The 19,015-nt window shown below is 43.3% G+C and overlaps 1 protein-coding gene and 2 non-coding genes across 4 annotated transcripts; all 3 read left to right on the top strand.

Annotated features, from left to right (window-relative positions):
• Positions 1–1,807: 1,807 nt before the first annotated feature.
• trnal-caa (transfer RNA leucine (anticodon CAA)) lies at positions 1,808–1,918 on the top strand. The gene is made up of 2 exons: positions 1,808–1,845; positions 1,873–1,918. It is a non-coding gene; the product is annotated as a tRNA-Leu (tRNA).
• A 202-nt stretch (positions 1,919–2,120) lies between these two features.
• On the top strand, positions 2,121–2,232 carry trnal-caa (transfer RNA leucine (anticodon CAA)). Its single transcript has 2 exons — positions 2,121–2,158; positions 2,187–2,232. It is a non-coding gene; the product is annotated as a tRNA-Leu (tRNA).
• An 11,935-nt stretch (positions 2,233–14,167) lies between these two features.
• LOC135240609 (ATP synthase F(0) complex subunit C3, mitochondrial-like) lies at positions 14,168–17,896 on the top strand. Of its 2 annotated transcripts, none has more exons than XM_064310281.1 (5): positions 14,168–14,298; positions 14,496–14,590; positions 15,457–15,534; positions 16,307–16,494; positions 17,560–17,896. In XM_064310281.1, the coding sequence occupies exons 2-5, from the start codon at positions 14,552–14,554 to the stop codon at positions 17,672–17,674; spliced, it is 420 nt and encodes a 139-aa protein (XP_064166351.1). In that variant the 5' UTR covers positions 14,168–14,298; positions 14,496–14,551; the 3' UTR covers positions 17,675–17,896. The 2 variants fall into 2 exon arrangements, with proteins under 2 accessions (XP_064166351.1, XP_064166352.1); XM_064310282.1 differs by having other exon boundaries at positions 14,294–14,318.
• Positions 17,897–19,015: the final 1,119 nt, after the last annotated feature.

The raw sequence follows: 19,015 nt of genomic DNA, 5'->3' as shown, positions 1-19,015 counted from the left end.
TTAGCCAGCGGGTTGTGGAATTCATAGAGTGTAGCCTTTAGCCAGCGGGTTGTGGAATTCATAGAGTGTAGCCTTTAGCCAGCGGGTTGTGGAATTCATAGAGTGTAGCCTATAGCCAGCGGGCTGTGGAATTCATAGAGTAGCCTTAGCCAGCGGGCTGTGGAATTCTATAGAGTGTGATCCTTAGCCAGCGGGTTGTGGAATTCCATAGCAGTGTAGTGTTTGCCAGCGGGTTGTGGAATTCATAGAGTGTAGCCTTATAGCCAGCGGGCTGTGGAATTCATAGAGTGTAGCCTATAGCCAGCGGGTTGTGGAATTCATAGAGAGTAACTTATAGCCAGCAGGTTGATTTTTTACAGCTTTATCCATGACTCCACTGGCATTGTTAACCGTCTTTTTTTTTACATCTCCAAGTTTGCTCTATTGAATGTGACATGAAGACGGCCATTAAGCATCTGACACGATGATATCCAAGTTCAGTTTCCTGCTCTTTTCCTGATTTACACCCGCAGCACGTCGTTTCTCTCTCTGTCATAAAGGGCTGCGTAAATCAGCCGCGCGCTTATGGAAACTCCGCAGATTTGTGTCCTTTTTCGCTCCCTATTAGAGCGCCATTACTATTCCCCCGTCCTAATTCTCCTCCCTCAAAATCTTTTTAAATGGAATTTAGTGTCAACAAGAAATGTAACATTAAAAGAAAATGCAATTTTATAATTGTTTAGTATACGATTCAACCAAAATGCTCCTGCTTGGACATGTAAAATGCAAAAAACATTAATTTTTTTGGCAGCATTATTTATGTTTTGGAGAAATGGATGCATGGCGGTGTTTATCAGTGATGCAGCTGACATGTCCCATAAATAAATAAACAGGAACATTAAACATCCTGTCTTTCTGAGGCCCCGGGACTGGCTGGTTATAAACTCGCTCGAGTGTGAGGGCAGTTATTCTGAGTTTTATGAGAGAACGGTGCCCCTTTCCCTCTTAAAGACAAACTATCGGGGTCTCAGCCAGAATGATCCCATATAGATTTCGCACACCGATCTTTGCTTTCGTACATTGCTTCTTTTAAATGGGTCAAGAAAGTAAATCCAGATAATGTGTATATCAGCTCAATCCCAGCATATCGGGGGACGCAGAAATAAACACACAGGAAGCCGGGGATAAAATGTGGGATTGGAGGTGTGTACCTTGCTCCTTCACCCATCTAATTGGAGGGCTTGCCTCTCACCTTGACTGGATGGCTACTGGTAGCTCTTCTGTGAGATTTCAGCCTCAGCTTCTGTTGTACTGTAGTGGTGGTGGGGGATGGGTTCAGCTGGAGGTACAAGCTCATAATAACCACACAGATTGGAAATATATGACTGTTCCTCAGCCTGGGTGGTGGATAAAATACGGTCATATACCCCCATAAATTACAGGACTAGCTGGATTTATATCAAGGTTCCCCCTGTTTCACTGCACCAGTTACTCATAAACACCAAACCTGTTCTGTTCAGGGAAATATATTCTACCTGTTCTGTTCACAGAAATACATTCTGCCTGTTTTGTTCAGGAAAATATATTCTGCCTGTTCTGTTCGCAGAATTATATTCTGCTTGTTCAGTTCAGGAAAATACATTCTGCTTGTTCTGTTCGCAGAATTATATTCTGCTTGTTCAGTTCAGGAAAATACATTCTGTCTGTTCTGTTCAGGGAAATATATTCTGCCTGTTCTGTTCAGGTGGGATATGTGCTGCCTTTTCCGTTTAGGGTAATATACGCTGCCTGTTCTCTTCAGGGAAATATATTGTGTTTAGGGGAGTCTGTCAGGATGGCCGAGCGGTCTAAGGCGCCAGACTCAAGGCTGATCACCTTCCTAATAAAGGGGTATTCTGGTCTCCGAATGGAGGCGTGGGTTCAAATCCCACTTCTGACAAGACTTTATGCGCTTCTTTACATCACTTCTGATAAAAGCACATCTCAAATGTAATATAAATGGAACTGCATTTGACCCAAGTTCTGTCTATTTTGTTCTGAGAAATATATTATACATTCTGCCTGTTCTTTTTTGTTCAGGGGATATGCTCTGCCTGTTCCATTCAGGGAAACACATTCTGCCAGTTTTGCAGCTGCATGTTGTCAGGATGGCCGAGTGGTCTAAGGCGCCAGACTCAAGGCTGATCACCTTCCTATCATATGGGGTATTCTGGTCTCCAAATGGAGGCGTGGGTTCAAATCCCACTTCTGACAAGACTTTATGCGCTTCTTCACATCACTTCCGATAAAAGCATATCTCAAATGTAATATAAATGGAACTGCATTTGACCCAAGTTCTGTCTATTTTGTTCTGAGAAGTATATTATACATTCTGCCTGTTCTTTTTTGTATTGTATTTGTATTGTTCTGCCTGTTCTGCCTGTATTCTGGTCTCTGAATGGAGGCATGGGTTCAAATCCATCTTCTGACAAATTTTTATGCCCATCACTTTGGATTAAAGCATCTGCCAAATAAATGTAATGTAAATGAAACTGCATCTTGTAACATGCACAGTTGAAGCTCTTTCCTCCTTCTTACCTGCCATGGTCTAGGAGAGGGTTGTGTATCACTTAATTCCATTCAAAACAGTGAATTTGTTCCATTTCTGTTGGTATCCCTGAAACCTCCTGAATGTTAATTAACCTGACGCTCATCAGGTACCGTGTTCAATTATATGGATTTAATTCTGTGCAACAAAAGGCAGCCACAAACGACTGTGCGGACAGCACAACGCAGCTTGTGCAGCTAAACGGCTTAAAGCTCATGGTTGCTGACTTATGAAAATCTCCTTTAGCTCTGTGCACCTGCAAAACAATAGCAGAGGACAGGGCAGATGACTTCATGCAGCTGGAAAGATGCCTTACATGACAATAACAATTTCAGCAGCACTTTGACTGGAATATAAAACGTAAATAATGTATTGTTAAAACTGATGGTTTTTAATATATAGCCATAATTTCAACCGTGAATGCCCGGGTTAATGTTCATAAACATGGCCATGGTGTTCCACTGTTAAAAACCATTGGTGATGAGAGGTAGAAAATCACTTTTTACTCAACAGCTGTATTTTTTTCATATTTAATGGATTCATTTTGCATGTGCTTCAACTGCCTTGATGCCTTCAGCCACTGAGATTAACGTGAGAGAGACCAGCTCACTTTTTTTGTACTAATTGAGGTCGTTCGAATAAAACATTTTGATTTTAGAGTCATTACAATAGGTCCCTCAGATTGCAGTCTTCTGTGCGTCACAGGCTGTGCTGGACTCTGGAACTCATGCGCTCCCTGCTGCTGACCCATGGCCATTGCAGTTTTAACAGTCGGGGTTGTGTGGTGTGAAACATCTGTGCTCCTTACTGCAGGGGTGTGAGAGCTGTGGGGAATTTCACAACCCCCCCCCCCCCCTTTAAATCTTCTTTTTATTTTTACTAGCGTCTGGAGTGCTGTGTCTTTAGATTTTAACTTGTTCACCATCCAAGCAAAAGACAGCAGGAACTTTGTGAAATCTGAAGAATGGATGCTCTGAACTGCCTGTGGCACACAGAGCCCCAGTATTTTGATGTTCATTAAAACACCTCTCCTTAAGTTTGCTCAAATTTCTGCTTAAATATGTGTAGCTTAACAGACAGGCGAGCACCCATCTCAGCATCATAGCTGTTGAAGATGCGCATTTCCTGCTTCATTTGACAATATAATGCGGTGTTGGTGTTCTGGGTAGCACAACATAACTAAACAGGAGGAGTGTGATAGACCTAACACAAGAGCATGATAGAAGAACACAAGCATGGTTCAATATTGCATCAATATGGCTTTTATTTCTCAGACCAGAGGAATCAACATAAACCAAGCCAATGTATTGGTTCATAGGGTTCAACCAACAACAAAAAAAAAAACACCAGAACATGTGAAGCAAAATACTGAAAAAAAAAATAAGAAGGGGCATTTTGTCGCCCTCTGGTGGCAGCTGGTGAGAAAAGCGCTGAGGGTTTTATGGAGTAGCGGAGAATCTGGAGCGAAGGTTTGGCAGGGAGGCCAGCAGAGCTTGTGACTGATGATCAGGTGTTCTGTGCCATCATACTGTAGAGATTTCAGCAAGGGACAGACCGAGTGGATCATTTCTTTGAGCCATTGCGGTCATTAACAGGTACGGTAAAACACAGCTTTGGAACAAGCACAGGTTTAAGAGAACTGGTGGGAGTGCTGGGCTGTCTGCTGTTTTTATACACAATCTGTTGCGCGTATTCAAATCTACCATACACATAACAGCCAAAGACTCTCATGGTTGCTACTTAGAATAACTTTGCATACTGTAAACCACGAAGTATCACACATACACACAAACTATGCACAAGACGTGGTGGCTAGCCAGTCCGCCAGCCAGCCGCCACTACAATATCCTTGGGACAGAAGACAGAAGAGCTCTCTAGGATGTATCTCTCTGGACAGGAAAGGTTGTGGGAATAATCTGTCGTCCAGGTAAGTTGTCTCTTGACTGCCTATTGAAGGCCAAATGGGATGACCCAGTACCGGGAAAGTCCATCAAAGGTAGCAGAACCTGTTATTCCTAGGCAATGGGGATGTGAAGCACTTACTAGTAGCTTTTGGTTTAATCGAGGGTAGTTACAAGGCATCTTAAAGGGACTTGGTAAATGGTAAATGGACTGCATTTATATAGCGCTTTCATCCAAAGCGCTTTACAATTGATGCCTCTCATTCACCAGAGCAGTTAGGGGTTAGGTGTCTTGCTCAGGGACACTTCGACACGCCCAGAGCGGGGATCGAACCAGCAACCCTCCGACAGCCAGACAACCGCTCTTACCTCCGGAGCTATGTCGCCCCCCCACTTGATCAGGTAATCGTGCAAAATAAGAGTCAAACTCACCGCGGAGGTAGGCGTGCAAGTGGAACCGCTGCAATCAACACAGCCAGGTGCTGCCTGTCCCTCCTGTCAGTCCCACGTTCAAAATCATGACTTTGACACATGGCAAGTAGGCTTCAGGTGCTCAGTATGAAAATTACTAGGATATGCCTCCCTTAAAAATGTAACCACCCAAATACATTCAAAAGGGTATTTTCGAGTGGGTAACGTGTGGACGAGGGGAAGGAAAATGCAGTTACGCGTGGCTGATTAGACGCAGGTTCGTCCGCCTCTCTGATCACTGTGACCTCTGCTGGATGTGGAGCTTGTAAGTGGCCAATCAGATTGAATGATGTAGTGTGATATCAAAGCTTCATTTCTGCAAATTCTCCAAACTACAGTGTCCTTCTATTGAATCTTCCCACAAGCTGCATGGAGTCCAACAAATAATGAAGAGCATTGTTCAGCAATCTTAGCCCCTTTGTGTAGATGGCAAATCTTGGTAATCCTCACCCATTTAGGGGGTGTTCTATTTAAGGCTTTATAACCCCAGATGTCAGCATCAGAGGGACTTGGAAAACTGCTTAAATGAAGCAAGATCAGATTATATTCATAATTTAGTTAGAAATAATGTGTCACAAATGCAATTATCTTGGCGAAAATAGAAAACTGAAATTGTTCTCCTTCAGTTTGGAATGAAATACTGAGTGATCACACACTATATATATATATAACAAATACATGTCCTGGATTATAAACTGGACCATAAGTATGCAAAATCTGAGGGTGATATGCATAATTACTAAAGATCTGTGCAACAAAGAGTTAGCAGTGTACTCCGGTGTCCCTTAGTGTCTCCAAGTCTATCCAAAATGTCTAAATTGAGCATTTCTGCAAATCATGACATGATCATATATTTCGATAGAAATCAACTGTTGACCCATGAAACTCATGTTTGCATCAAAAAAAAATCCAAAAGCTCTCCAAAAATGCCCAAAGTGATGTATAGCCCACAGAGATTCTAATACTTCGCATTATGTACAATAAGATTACAATAAGTTACATTCTGTCATCAGAAAAATGTTGGCAATGTTCGGGTTTCACAGGAAGTTGAACATAATACATAATACACAATTTAGCCGAGCACTACACTACACTGACACTGCCCAGTGTATGCTTAACGAAGTTGCTATGCAAACATCAGGCCTGTTAATTAACCACCAATACAAAGGTTTTGAGCATTATAAGCAAAGGCGAATAGTTGCCTTTTCCAACTAATGCAAACTTAACAATATCAAAAATATGACAGTGTCAATAATTGAAGTGTTACAAGCTGTAATACTTACGTCTTCGTATGTGTCCAGGCTAGACGTCATGGTTCCTCCTCTTCTGCCCCACTCCCTTGAGAATTTGCTTTAGCCATGCTGATGTGTTTCCAAAATTAGTAAAATCTTCTGAAAACTGAAGGAAAAAACAATTGCATCACAACGAGTGCTTACATATTACTGGGTAATGTTACGGTTGAATGTACAATGCTGTGACGAAGCAACAGTTCAGGCTGTTGTGACGCGGTGCACAGTTGGGAAGCTTGTACTGTCCTTTAGTGGATAACTGAGGTATCAATCAAACCACAATGAACTGAGCAGATTTACACCTGTCTAAATCGCAAGTGCTGTTTTTCATATGGAGGTAGCCCCCCTGTTTATTTCTCAAACAAATTATACGACCACTGAATCTTGAAAGAGATCTTCATGTGTAAAACCAATGGTAAGATTATGTATTTATTCCATATTTAGTTGCAGATATTGATAGTAAGATCACATGGTATAATTCCATAAGAAATGTATTTAGCTATTCAGTGAGCTATTTCATCGCTGTATTGGCATGCCTTTGAGCTATTGTTTGGTGTGTCTTGTTGCTATGAATGAATACAAATTTTTGGTGGTTACAAAAATATTTTTATGAACTCCCAGATAGACACAATGTCATGCTTGGGGGGTATAGTTGCAGAGGAGGCTGCAGGAAGGGGGTGCTTCTTAAATGGATGGCCTATGTGACAATGGTGGTACTAAGAAACTCTGTGTAAAGCTACATAATTTGTTGTTTCCACTCATAGTTTGGTTGCAGGAGCACTGAATGTCTGAGCTGAGTAATTTCAGGATGCTGCCCTCCTGTCCACTAGGAGGCTTCCACGAAGCCTTAAAGCCACCAGTTACACCAGCAAATTCATCACTTCCCATGGAACCATGGGAGAAAAGCACAATTTCTGCCTTTCTGTAGGCTGTTCCCAATCCCTCTCACAGCCTGGGGCTGTTCCTATATTTCAATTCCATGGTCTGGGGCTGTTCCCAGTTCCTCCAACAATGTGGTGTTGTTCCTGTTCTCTCCCACTACCTGGGGCTCTTCCATTCCCTCCCACTACCTGGGGCTGTTTCTCCTCCCTCCCACTACCTGGGGCTGTTTCTCCTCCCTCCCACGGCCTGGGGCTGTTCCTATATTTCAATTCCATGGTCTGGGGCTGTTTCCAGTCCCTCCAACAATGTGATGTTGTTCCTGTTCTCTCCCACTACCTGGGGCTCTTCCATTCCCTCCCACTACCTGGGGCTGTTTCTCCTCCCTCCCACTACCTGGGGCTGTTTCTCCTCCCTCCCACTCCCTAGGACTGTTGCTGTTCCCTCCTGCAGCCTGGAAGGCCCTCTCAGCACCACGGACAGCGCTGGCCTCACACACAGGACTGGTCTCCTGAGGTTGACCGGTGGTCAGGTGTGTCTCGTTGCCTTGATCAGGGAGTGCCTTTGGCCACAGTCTCAGCATGGTCCGTCTTCCTACAGACCCTCTGAGGTAGCTGCTAGGCTTTCCCCAGGTCAGAACAGACCCTCTTAGATGTAAGTCAAGAGCGACTTACAATAAGTACAAATACACATACACACACAGTCAGCGATGACTGCCAATAAAGAGCCTAAACAACCAAACTATACCCATGTCAAACATAAAAAGTTTAATCTTGACTTTTTCTCCAACAGCAAAGTGCTAAAACATACCAATAACAAATATTTCACTGTTGCTATGCAAACTCTCCACTACAGTAGTTCTTTCACTTATTCTCAACACATTTTTTCCCACTGAGCATGTGCGAGGGATTGTTTTGCTCGTGCTCATGCAGTTGACACAATAGCTCCCTGAGGCTGGGAAACTGTCAGGCCCAACACACAACACCAACATAGGCTGTTAGTGCAGTTTCAGATGTACACCCACACAGACACACACCCACATACATACACACACAAACATACGCACACACAGACACCCACCCACCCACATACACCCACACAGACACACACCCACATACATACACACACAAACATACACACACACAGACACCCACCCACCCACATACACCCACACAGACACACACCCTCATACATACACACACAAACATACACACACACAGACACCCACCCACCCACATACACACACACACACACCCTCATACATACACACACAGACACACAGACACCCACATACACACACACACACACAACCTCATACATACACACACACACACACAGACACCCACCCACCCACATACACACACACACACACACACCACCCACACCCACAGACACGCACACACACACACACAGACATGCACACACACACAGACACACACTCTCACAGATACCCACACACACACAGACACACACATACACACACACACGCACATACACAAAGCAGTATTTTTCAAGGAAATGGCATTATGATTGTGGCAGTAGAGTTTACTTCATTGAAAAAGTTGTAAAATGTAAAATTGCCCCATGGACTCAATGATGCCTTTTATTTATTTACTGTCACCATTTGGGGAGTGTGTTTTTTAGTCTCCATTTTCCCTTGTTTTTCTGTTTCCCCCTGCTGGCACTGTACAGGGGTTTTAAATAATGTATTTGTGTATATTTGATCAGCTCAGAGTGGTGGTGCAATAGGGGAGGGTCTGCTGCCAGCTTTCAACACCAGCTGTGCTCCAGAACAGAGACATGATTAGCCTGCCAAGCTAAAGGACCAGTGGTCCCCAGCTAAGGGAACTAAACACACTCTTATTGCCTCTCAAGGAGTGACAGCACATTTTGTAGCTGATGCTCATTTGTTAACACGCCTCTGAACGTTATTCTGGAGGACGGTGGACAGCAGGGGGCAATATTACAGGGTAGCAATATTATGGCTTACTGTGGGAGGGTGCTCACTATGGGAGGGTGCTTACTGTGGGATGATGCTTACTATGGGAGGGTGCTTACTATGGGAGGATGCTTACCATGGGAGGATGCTAACTATGGGAGAGTGCTTACTGTGGGAGGATGCTTACTATGGGAGAGTGCTTACTGTGGGAGGATGCTTACTGTGGGAGGATGCTTACTATGGGAGGGTGCTCACTATGGGAGGGTGCTTACTATGGGAGGGTGCTTACTATGGGAGGATGCTTACTATGGGAGGGTGCTTACTGTGGGAGGATGCTTACTATGGGAGGATGCTTACCATGGGAGGATGCTAACTATGGGAGAGTGCTTACTGTGGGAGGATGCTTACTATGGGAGAGTGCTTACTGTGGGAGGATGCTTACTGTGGGAGGATGCTTACTATGGGAGGGTGCTCACTATGGGAGGATGCTTACTATGGGAGGGTGCTTACTATGGGAGGATGCTTACTATGGGAGGATGCTTACTATGGGAGGGTGCTTACTATGGGAGGGTACTTACTATGGGATGATGCTTACTATGGGAGGGTGCTTACTATGGGAGGGTGCTTACTATGGGAGGGTGCTTACTATGGGAGGATGCTTACTATGGGAGGATGCTTACTATGGAGGTGCTTACTATGGAGAGGTACTTACTAGGATGATGCTTACTGTGGGATGATGCTTACTATGGGAGGATGTTACTATGGATGATGCTTACTATGGGAGGATGCTTACTATGGGAGATGCTTACTATGGGATGATGCTTACTATGGAGATGCTTACTATGGGATGATGCTTACTATGGGATGATGCTTACTGTGGGAGGATGCTTACTATGGGAGGATGCTTACTATGGGAGGATGCTTACTATGGGATGATGCTTACTATGGGATGATGCTTACTATGGGAGGATGCTTACTATGGGATGATGCTACTATGGAGGGGCTTACTATGGATGATGCTTACTATGGGAGGATGCTTATATGGGAGGATGCTTACTGTGGGATGATGCTTACTATGGGAGGATGCTTACTATGGGATGATGCTTACTGTGGGAGGATGCTTACTGTGGGAGGGTGCTTACTATGGGAGGATGCTTACTATGGGAGGATGCTTACTATGGGATGATGCTTACTATGGGAGGATGCTTACTATGGGATGATGCTTACTATGGGAGGATGCTTACTATGGGAGGATGCTTACTATGGGAGGATGCTTACTATGGGAGGATGCTTACTATGGGAGGATACTTACTGTGGGATGATGCTTACTATGGGATGATGCTTACTGTGGGATGATGCTTACTATGGGAGGATGCTTACTATGGGAGGATGCTTACTATGGGAGGGTGCTCACTATGGGATGATGCTTACTATGGGAGGGTGCTTACTGTGGGAGGGTGCTTACTATGGGAGGATGCTTACTATGGGAGGATGCTTACTATGGGATGATGCTTACTATGGGATGATGCTTACTATGGGAGGATGCTTACTATGGGATGATGCTTACTATGGGAGGATGCTTACTATGGGATGATGCTTACTATGGGAGGGTGCTCACTATGGGATGCTTCCTGTCGTTAACAGACACTTTCTGCTGTCATCCAACAAATCCTGCTGTCAATAGGCACATCTCGCTGTGACACGCCCTCTTAAACAAGATGCAACAGCTCCATAGTGTACAGCTCAACCAGCAGAATTTAGAATTGTGTCTTAGTTTTCATACTTAGCATGATTTTTAAAAATTCACAATAGATGCATATGATGCTGTGGAAACTTCGGCTGATTATTATTATTTATTATTTATTTCTCAAGACATATATTCTTGAGATGGGGAATGAGATCTGGACCTTAAGGTATGGATTTTACTTTTAGACTGTTTAGGTTGAAGGTGTTAGTGCAGCATTGTTTATCTATTGTCCATCCTTTCATTATCTACTGTATACCTGCTTATCCTGAGCAGGGTCGCAGGGGGTGCTGGAGCCTATCCCAGTGTGCATTGGCCTGTCTATCGCTGTGCACACAGACCATTCACTGACCATTCACCCACACACCCATACCTACGTGCAGTTTAGAGTCTCCAATTAGCCTACTAGCATGTCTTTGGACTGTGGACGAAAACTGGAATACCGGGGACATGCAAACTATACACAAAAAGGCCTAGGCCTGATTTGAACCCAGGACCATCTTGCTGTGAGGCCACAGTGCTACCCACCCTATTTATCTAATGTAAAAACTGTTATCTAAATGTGAAAAATATGACTTATTTTACTTGGATTATTTAAGGTTTAATTATACAAGGCTACACAGCAATGTAAACATTTCTAGATGAAAGCAAAAACTGAACTGGGTGAGTTGTTTTGTGGTCAAAAATAACTCACTGTTATGAAGGGCTCCATGCTATGAAAATTGACTGACCAAAGATTTATACATGTATTTTGGACTATTTAAAGTCTGTTGGGAGTTTGTTTTCTTTTTCCATTTATATTAAGAACATTTTCTTTTTCTTTTTCTTTTCTTGACTGACAGTAGGGGCGAGGCGGGGGATTCAATTTGTTTTGTGAAAAAGACAGGGCGGTCTGCTTAAGCTAAGCAAAAGGGACACGATAAAGTTCAAATGAATAGCTCGCATCGGAAACCGTAGGGCTCGCGTCGCGGTACTGCCTGCAGTCGGAACAGGAGGCATTCCGTTCAGATGGTGGTTTTATGAGGATTTATCAGGCAGCAGACCCCCGCACTCCGCAGGTCTCTCACAGCCCACAAAACCTGTGAGGCTGAGAGAACAGAGGCCCCCGCGGCCGATATGACAGATTAATGTTTATTTGTTAAACACTGTCGGGCTCCCACAGTCGCCGTTGTGCTTATCTTAATGTGCCCGAACAGCTGCGGTTAGCGGGGGTACAGAGGAGCTGAACTTGCTTACACTGAGCAGAGCGCTACAGGCTAATAAACGCAAACAGCCAATCCCAGAGCACCTCCGCCACATCCATTTATTGCGTTGCAGGAGTGATACCAGGCTTTGTATGTTTCTGTGGCAACCAGGAAATAATGGGGTTATGACTGATGTGTGTGTGTGTGTGCATTTCTTTTTTTTTGTTTGCTTGTTTATGTTCTATGAAAACTGGAATTTTTGTTCTCTGACTTTTCTTTATTTGTCGTTTCTTTAGTTTTGAGAGAGTTCGCTTGTAATCAACATTAGTGGTGAAGGAAAATGGACTAGACTATCAGTTGCAAGAACTTTGTCCCGTTGTACTAAATGCATGGAATAGTTCAAATCTATTCCTGTATCTTACCTTGAGAAACTGTCACCAATTCTATTTTTAGAGTGAACTCCATGTACATGCTTAATCCCCACCTCCCCCGTGTCATGTACTCAGTTCTGTCAGTATCTAATAAAAATCTCTGTGTGAAATTACTGAGGCTGCAGTTACTGTGCTCATATCTCCATGCTCATTAATGAACCCAATGAAAGCAGCTAAGTGGGTGTTGAGGTGTTTTTGAGAATATCATCTGCAGCTAACATACAGCAGTTCCACAGTTAACGCCAGACTAGCCCCATTGACTCTTTCATCTTTGATGTAGGTCTGCTAATTAAGGACAGGATGGTCTCTTTCCCTAAAGTTGAGGCTGCTCAGTTTATTGCAGCTGATCTTTTACTGTGTGTTCTGTGCAAATACAAATGGCTTCATAAAAATGTGCATTTCAAAGCCACTTCAAAGGTTTAGCCTAAGTCTAACCTTGAAGTTTTTCAGAACAGAACAGATTCAATCTATGATCTGTGAGCCCCCTATAAAATTAAATACATTTATGGTCTGTAAGTCCCAATTAGATTAAATACATCTATGGTCTGTGAATCCCCCATTAAATTAAATACATTTCCTTTTCTGTAGGTTGGGACTCGCACGCACCCATCCTGTAGCCGTCCAGTCCTGCTCTGATTGGTCTCATTGGCTGGTCTGTTTCGTCCAATGCTGTACTAATGTGCTTTTTGCAACTGATAAAACCTGCAAGCTCACTAAGTTATACTGGGTGAAACAGCGCCCTCTGTTGGACAGCGTTTGTACCATACCCCTAATTCCTCCTTTTTGCAGTTCAGTTGAATTTACAGTAATGTCATTAGTGGTCAGTCTTTTCATTGCAACTGTGCAGCAGAAATAATTCTGTAAATTTGTTTGTCTGAGAAAGAGGCCACGTTCCAAAACATGTCTTTTAGGCTTGGAGAATATGGAGCACTTTGCGTGAGTGATTCAGATGTGTGAGATCGGGAGATTGTGAGTCAAAACCAGTTGCACAGATTGGAACTAGTATGACATCATGAGCTGCAGAAGGTGCTGACAGACACATTTCTCTGCATGCTGGCTACCTGTCTGTCCTATAGCCTGGGGAATCATGGTCCAGAAAATGAATTCTTCTTGAATTCATATGAATTCCAAACAGAGAGGTGCACAAACACCTGTGCTCAGAGTAACATGCAAATTCCACACCACAACTGAGTCAGAGAACACAGAAATCGGTGCCAATGCAGCAGGATGCAGGCAAACGAACCACCATCATCTCCACTTTGTAGACCTAGCAATGGTGTGAACTCTGTGTTGGCATACTTCAGAAACGTTATGAACCACAGCACATCAGAACCAGGATTTGTGATTTGTATGAAAGGACATCTTGATCTGCACTAACCCTAACCCTAACCCGACTGGCTGTCCACTAACAGTGTTTTTGGATCACTGCCATCCAAGGACTTTCAGTGCTCTGATTTTGAGTTTTACAAAACACCCTTTCACCAAATCATCATATATAACAAATTGACTAGCAATTATACGTATAATAGCCATCACAGAGAAAACCTGGCTCACTGCTCTGGCATGTTAAGATCTGAAAATTTTAGTGTACATACAGAGGATGGTCTTATCCATTTTCATCAACGTTAATTTAGACGGCATAAATCAAAGATAGGCTACGTTTGAATTTTTTACTTCTTACATTTTTCGACATTTTTATATAGTTCTCCCTTTCAATTTTAAATAACCTTTCATCCTGTTTGCCTTTTGAATCTGAATCTGTTGTATGAAGTTACGGTGAAATGACCTTGCACGTCATAAAGCCAACATCCGGGAGCCTGTGCGAGGGTGTACACGCATGCGCTGTAGGCTGCGCTTCGACCTCTGTTAACAGCAATTCAGAGAAGAAGGGGAGGTAAATGGAGACTGGAAATTGTGAATATGCACATATAATCCACTCTAATCGACCACTATAAAACCTTTAAATATATGCTAAAAGCACGAGCATTGAATACTTATGTATTTGTGCGATCTTTCAGTATGTTAGGGTTGCTGTTATGTAATTTGATTGTTGAAATGTTCATTGACCTTAACTGTGTCTTGTAATTTCAGAGAAAGAGCCCGGTGTTTTATAAACTTTTATAATAGCCGGTAATACAGCAGATATAATGTATGCCTGTGCGAAGTTCGTCTCCACGCCTGCACTGGTGAGTTATTCTCCAGATATATTAATGCATATGTGTATTTGCACGGGCCTGTTATATAAAAGCTAGCTATTTGCTAACGAGCGAGCCATATTTAACTGTAGGTAGCGAACATTTTAACTATAGCTGGAAAATATGCAAACATTTTAACATCTGTTTGTTGGGGCTTGAGAACATCTACAGCCAAATTGAGTGAAAATAGTTTTACAGTCGGTCTGTTGAATTACAGTGCAAACTATCGCTACTGTCATTCAAACTAATTGTAGCTAGCTAGTTGTAGCTAACTGTGGCTAAATAGATGCGGTTTTCGCGATTCCAAGGTCATGAATCATGATCAGTCGTTATGTTCTCTAGAAAGAGGTATATATTCAGAGCAATGGGTGAATGCAGCTCGTTTTTCTCGTTAGATTTTGACCTTGTTTGTAATGGTATATACAGTGCCCTCTAACACAGGACTTGGTTGTGTGGCGAAATTAAATCACTATCTATGACTGCAGTACTAACTAATATTTGGTAACCCTGGTTAATGGTCTTCCGTGTTCATAAGTTCTACCAATGTCAAATGTAAAGAATATGCTGCAAGTCTGTGGTAGATAAGACATTGAAGGTCCTGACTGCCCTGAAGGTGCCTCTTACTTTTCACCAGTTGTATAACCAGGTGTCCAACTCAAACCAGCATTTATGAACCTTAAGCACAAGCTGAACTTTGAACCCTTTACAGATGGATATATGCACAACTATTTTGTCCAGTAGTGAACAGCCTACTGTCAAACAGCAATTCTTTAGTTTTGTTTTGCTAGACTTAAACGTGACTGGTGGTTGATGTTCGGTATGGCTGACTGTGGGGGGCGTGTCTCTTGTTTCTGCAGGTGCGTGCTGGATCCCGGGCTCTGTACAGACCCCTCTCTGCTGCTGTGGTGTCACGGCCAGAACTCCAAGCTGGAGAGGTACAGTTCTGCCTCTTGCTTCACCTTTCCCTTCTCTGTCCCAGGGGGATGTGAGCTTGTTCCCCTCTCAGAGGGACGTGGGCTCGTTTCCCTCTGTCTCAGAGGGACATGGGCTCGTTCCCTTCTTTGTCTCAGAAGGACATGGGCTCGTTTCCCTCTCTGTCTCAGAGGGACATGGGCTCGTTTCCCTCTCTGTCTCAGAGGGACATGGGCTCGTTCCCCTCTTTGTCTCAGAAGGACATGAGCTTGTTCCCCTCTCAGAGGGACATGGGCTCGTTCCCCTCTCTGTCTCAGAACGACATGAGCTTGTTCCCCTCTCAGAAGGACATGGGCTTGTTTCCCTCTCTGTCTCTGAGGAACATAGACTCGTTCCCCTCTTTGTCTCAGAAGGACATGAGCTTCTTCCCCTCTCTTTCTCAGAAGGACATGGACTTGTTCCTCTCTCTGTCTCTGAGGAACATGGGTTTGTTCCCTTCTTTGTCTCAGAGGGACATGGGGTCATTCCCCTCACTGTCTCAGAAGGACATGGACTTGTTCCCCTCACTGTCTCAGAAGGACATGGACTTGTTCCCCTCACTGTCTCAGAGGGACATTGGTCCGTCCCTCTCCTGCTGTTAGTTGATTAGCTACAGCCATTGCATTGCTTATAGAAGGAATCCATGTGCAATTTCACTGTGATTTGTCAGAATTTTCTGACTGAAAAAGTTAAACCCCTTCTTTCACTCATTGCTATATTTACTGTCTGTCTAAAGGGATGTTTCCTTTTTTGTAGATGAGCCCTGTCCTGGGGCCGCAGAGCATGTCCCAGGTTGCACTGCGAGGCTTCCAGACCAGTGCTGTGACCCGGGACATCGACACGGCCGCCAAGTTCATCGGCGCCGGCGCAGCCACCGTCGGGGTGGCGGGGTCCGGGGCCGGAATCGGAACGGTTTTCGGCAGCCTCATCATCGGCTACGCCAGGTTTGAACCATCCCTTCTACTAAGGAAAAACAAAATGCTTCTTGTCTCCGATTTGAAAACTTGTGCTTGTAAACCTTTCCCGCTTGTGTTTTCTGTGAAAGAAATTGCTTTAAAGGCATACTGTGCAGGATTTCTTAGCCTGTGTTTACAATCAATGGAGTCTCCTCCTCTGTCTTTTACCCCACCCACTCACGGCGAATAGGTTACCCCACCTAGCGTAGCTAGTTGGATAGCTAAAGGTGATGTCAGTAGTGTGAAGTGATCGACCGTGACCGTGAACAGTAAGAAGGCAGATTTGGTGGTGGTTTTATCATTTTAAAAAATTTCAGACCCTTGTGAAAGTCCTTATTGTTGCCAGCTTCACACTGCCAGTAACGTTATTTGGTAAATGGTAAATGGACTGCATTTATATAGCGCTTTTATCCAAAGCGCTTTACAATTGATGCCTCTCATTTGCCAGAGCAGTTAAGGGTTAGGGGTTAGGTGTCTTGCTCAAGGACACTTCGACATGCCCGGGGCGGGGTTTGAACCGGCAACCCTCCGACTGCCAGACAATCGGTCTTACCTCCTGAGCTATGTCGCCCCCCTATTTACAGGTCCAACAGATAACAAGCCAACTCCACGCTGCTTTTAATCCCCTTGGCGAACTTCAGCTGACGCCACAGAGGAAAAGCAATCCCAAGGTTAACTAGTTCTTGAACGAGCGCTGTTGGCTTGTCTTTTTTCACTGTATGTGGACTTCTTTGTTAGCGAGTTCACACCCACCCCTCCCCACACAGAAAAGAGTGCCACGCCCAGAAACATTCCAAACACCTGTTAGAATAACAAATACAGTTAAAGATGCACAAATTCGGTGAAAGTGCATACGGATTGCCAGTGCATCATAGATATGCCTTAGCATGGTTATTTTATAATATTTTCAAGGTAAAAATCCTGCGTAGTATGCCTTTAAATATAGCACTCGGTGTTTTCTGTCCACGTTCTTTTGGTCGTCTGCAGTGAGCCCAAAGGATTGTCTGTCATCTGAAGTATTTGTTGACTCCATCTTTGTCCCCTCTCTTACAGGAACCCTTCTCTAAAGCAACAGCTGTTCTCCTATGCTATCCTGGGATTTGCCCTGTCTGAAGCCATGGGTCTGTTCTGCTTGATGGTTGCTTTCTTGATCTTGTTTGCCATGTAAAGAAAGGAAATAAAGACCAGCTTCACATGATGGGATTCTAAAGATGTATCTACAGATGTATCTACAAATTTTAGGGTGGCTACCAAAATTGTTCTGTGTTGGTGTCATGAAAATGTACATTTTCCTGGTTTTTTTTGTTCAGTTCTGTCAAAATAAAAAAAAACGTGTTGTACAAATGCAACCAATTACAGAATTAAAATACGTGTCTTTGACCATTTTAAAGATCTTATAGCGGGCATTTTTCTTCTGTAGGACTTGGTTTATATGATCAGCTTTCAAAGGGAAGTCAACTTGGGCATCCACATCAGAAGGTGACTCTGCAATCATTCTGAGAATGTGGATTTATGCATTGAATTTACATATTTCTTTCCATAAATGTGCTGGACTGTTGCAATTGGAAATTATAATAACACAATTTCATAATATAACATTTCCTTCACCTCATCTCAGATCCGCAGTGGATCAATTGCCTCTGTACCAATTATTAAGGTTGACAAAAAACAAAAATGAACGAATGGGGGCACTTTGCATAGATAAGGTTTCATGTGCATAGTTTAATATGTAAAGTGGTTTCTCCAGAGGATGTCCCACTTTAAACACCCCCACATCAGGTTGCTACAGCCAGGGATCGGGTGAAAACAACTGCTTACATGAGCCAACTGCAGACCAAATATATAAAAAGCAGATTACATATCCCAACTAATATTTAAATAAGAAATGCTGGTGTTTATTCTGTCACTAATCGGATGCACGGCGAGGCTGGTTCGGAAGTAGCAACAATGCATCTGAATATCTTTAATCTCGGTGATTAAAAGGGGTCAATCGTATGTCTGACGCGCTGTATTTGGCCGCGTGTCTACAAGCAGAATGCCCCGGTCAACGCATAATTTGCTCGCTAATTTGTTATGAGTAAATTGCTTGGGTAAACTTGGGTAACCAGCGAATTCTGTTCTCATTGAGCAGCCGTTGTGTTTTGAATACAGGATTTGTGCAAAAGATTCTGAACAACATGTGGCAACAAATTGTTCATTGTAAAAAAAAAATGTAAGCTTTGGTATGTAGAATCTAATCGATTATACGAAAAATGTTTGCACATTCATTGTTCACGTTATGCATTTCTAATTTTTCTTCAAGCAGTTCTACTGACACCAGCTATAAATTGGCTGTTGTGCCTCTGTTCAAAGTATTTTACCATAATTGCTTCAGTCACTATATACTCTGGTGTATAAATTAATATTATTTAACAATTCACTTCATATTTGTTTGTATCACAATGTCACTGGATACAAACAAATATGCTAAGCAAATGATGTAAGCTCGTTGATTCTGTTCCATAATATT

The sequence above is a fragment of the Anguilla rostrata genome, chromosome 15, assembly GCF_018555375.3.
Source record: "Anguilla rostrata isolate EN2019 chromosome 15, ASM1855537v3, whole genome shotgun sequence".
Taxonomy (NCBI): Eukaryota; Metazoa; Chordata; class Actinopteri; order Anguilliformes; family Anguillidae; genus Anguilla; species Anguilla rostrata.
This window is presented reverse-complemented; position numbering and strand designations above follow the sequence as displayed.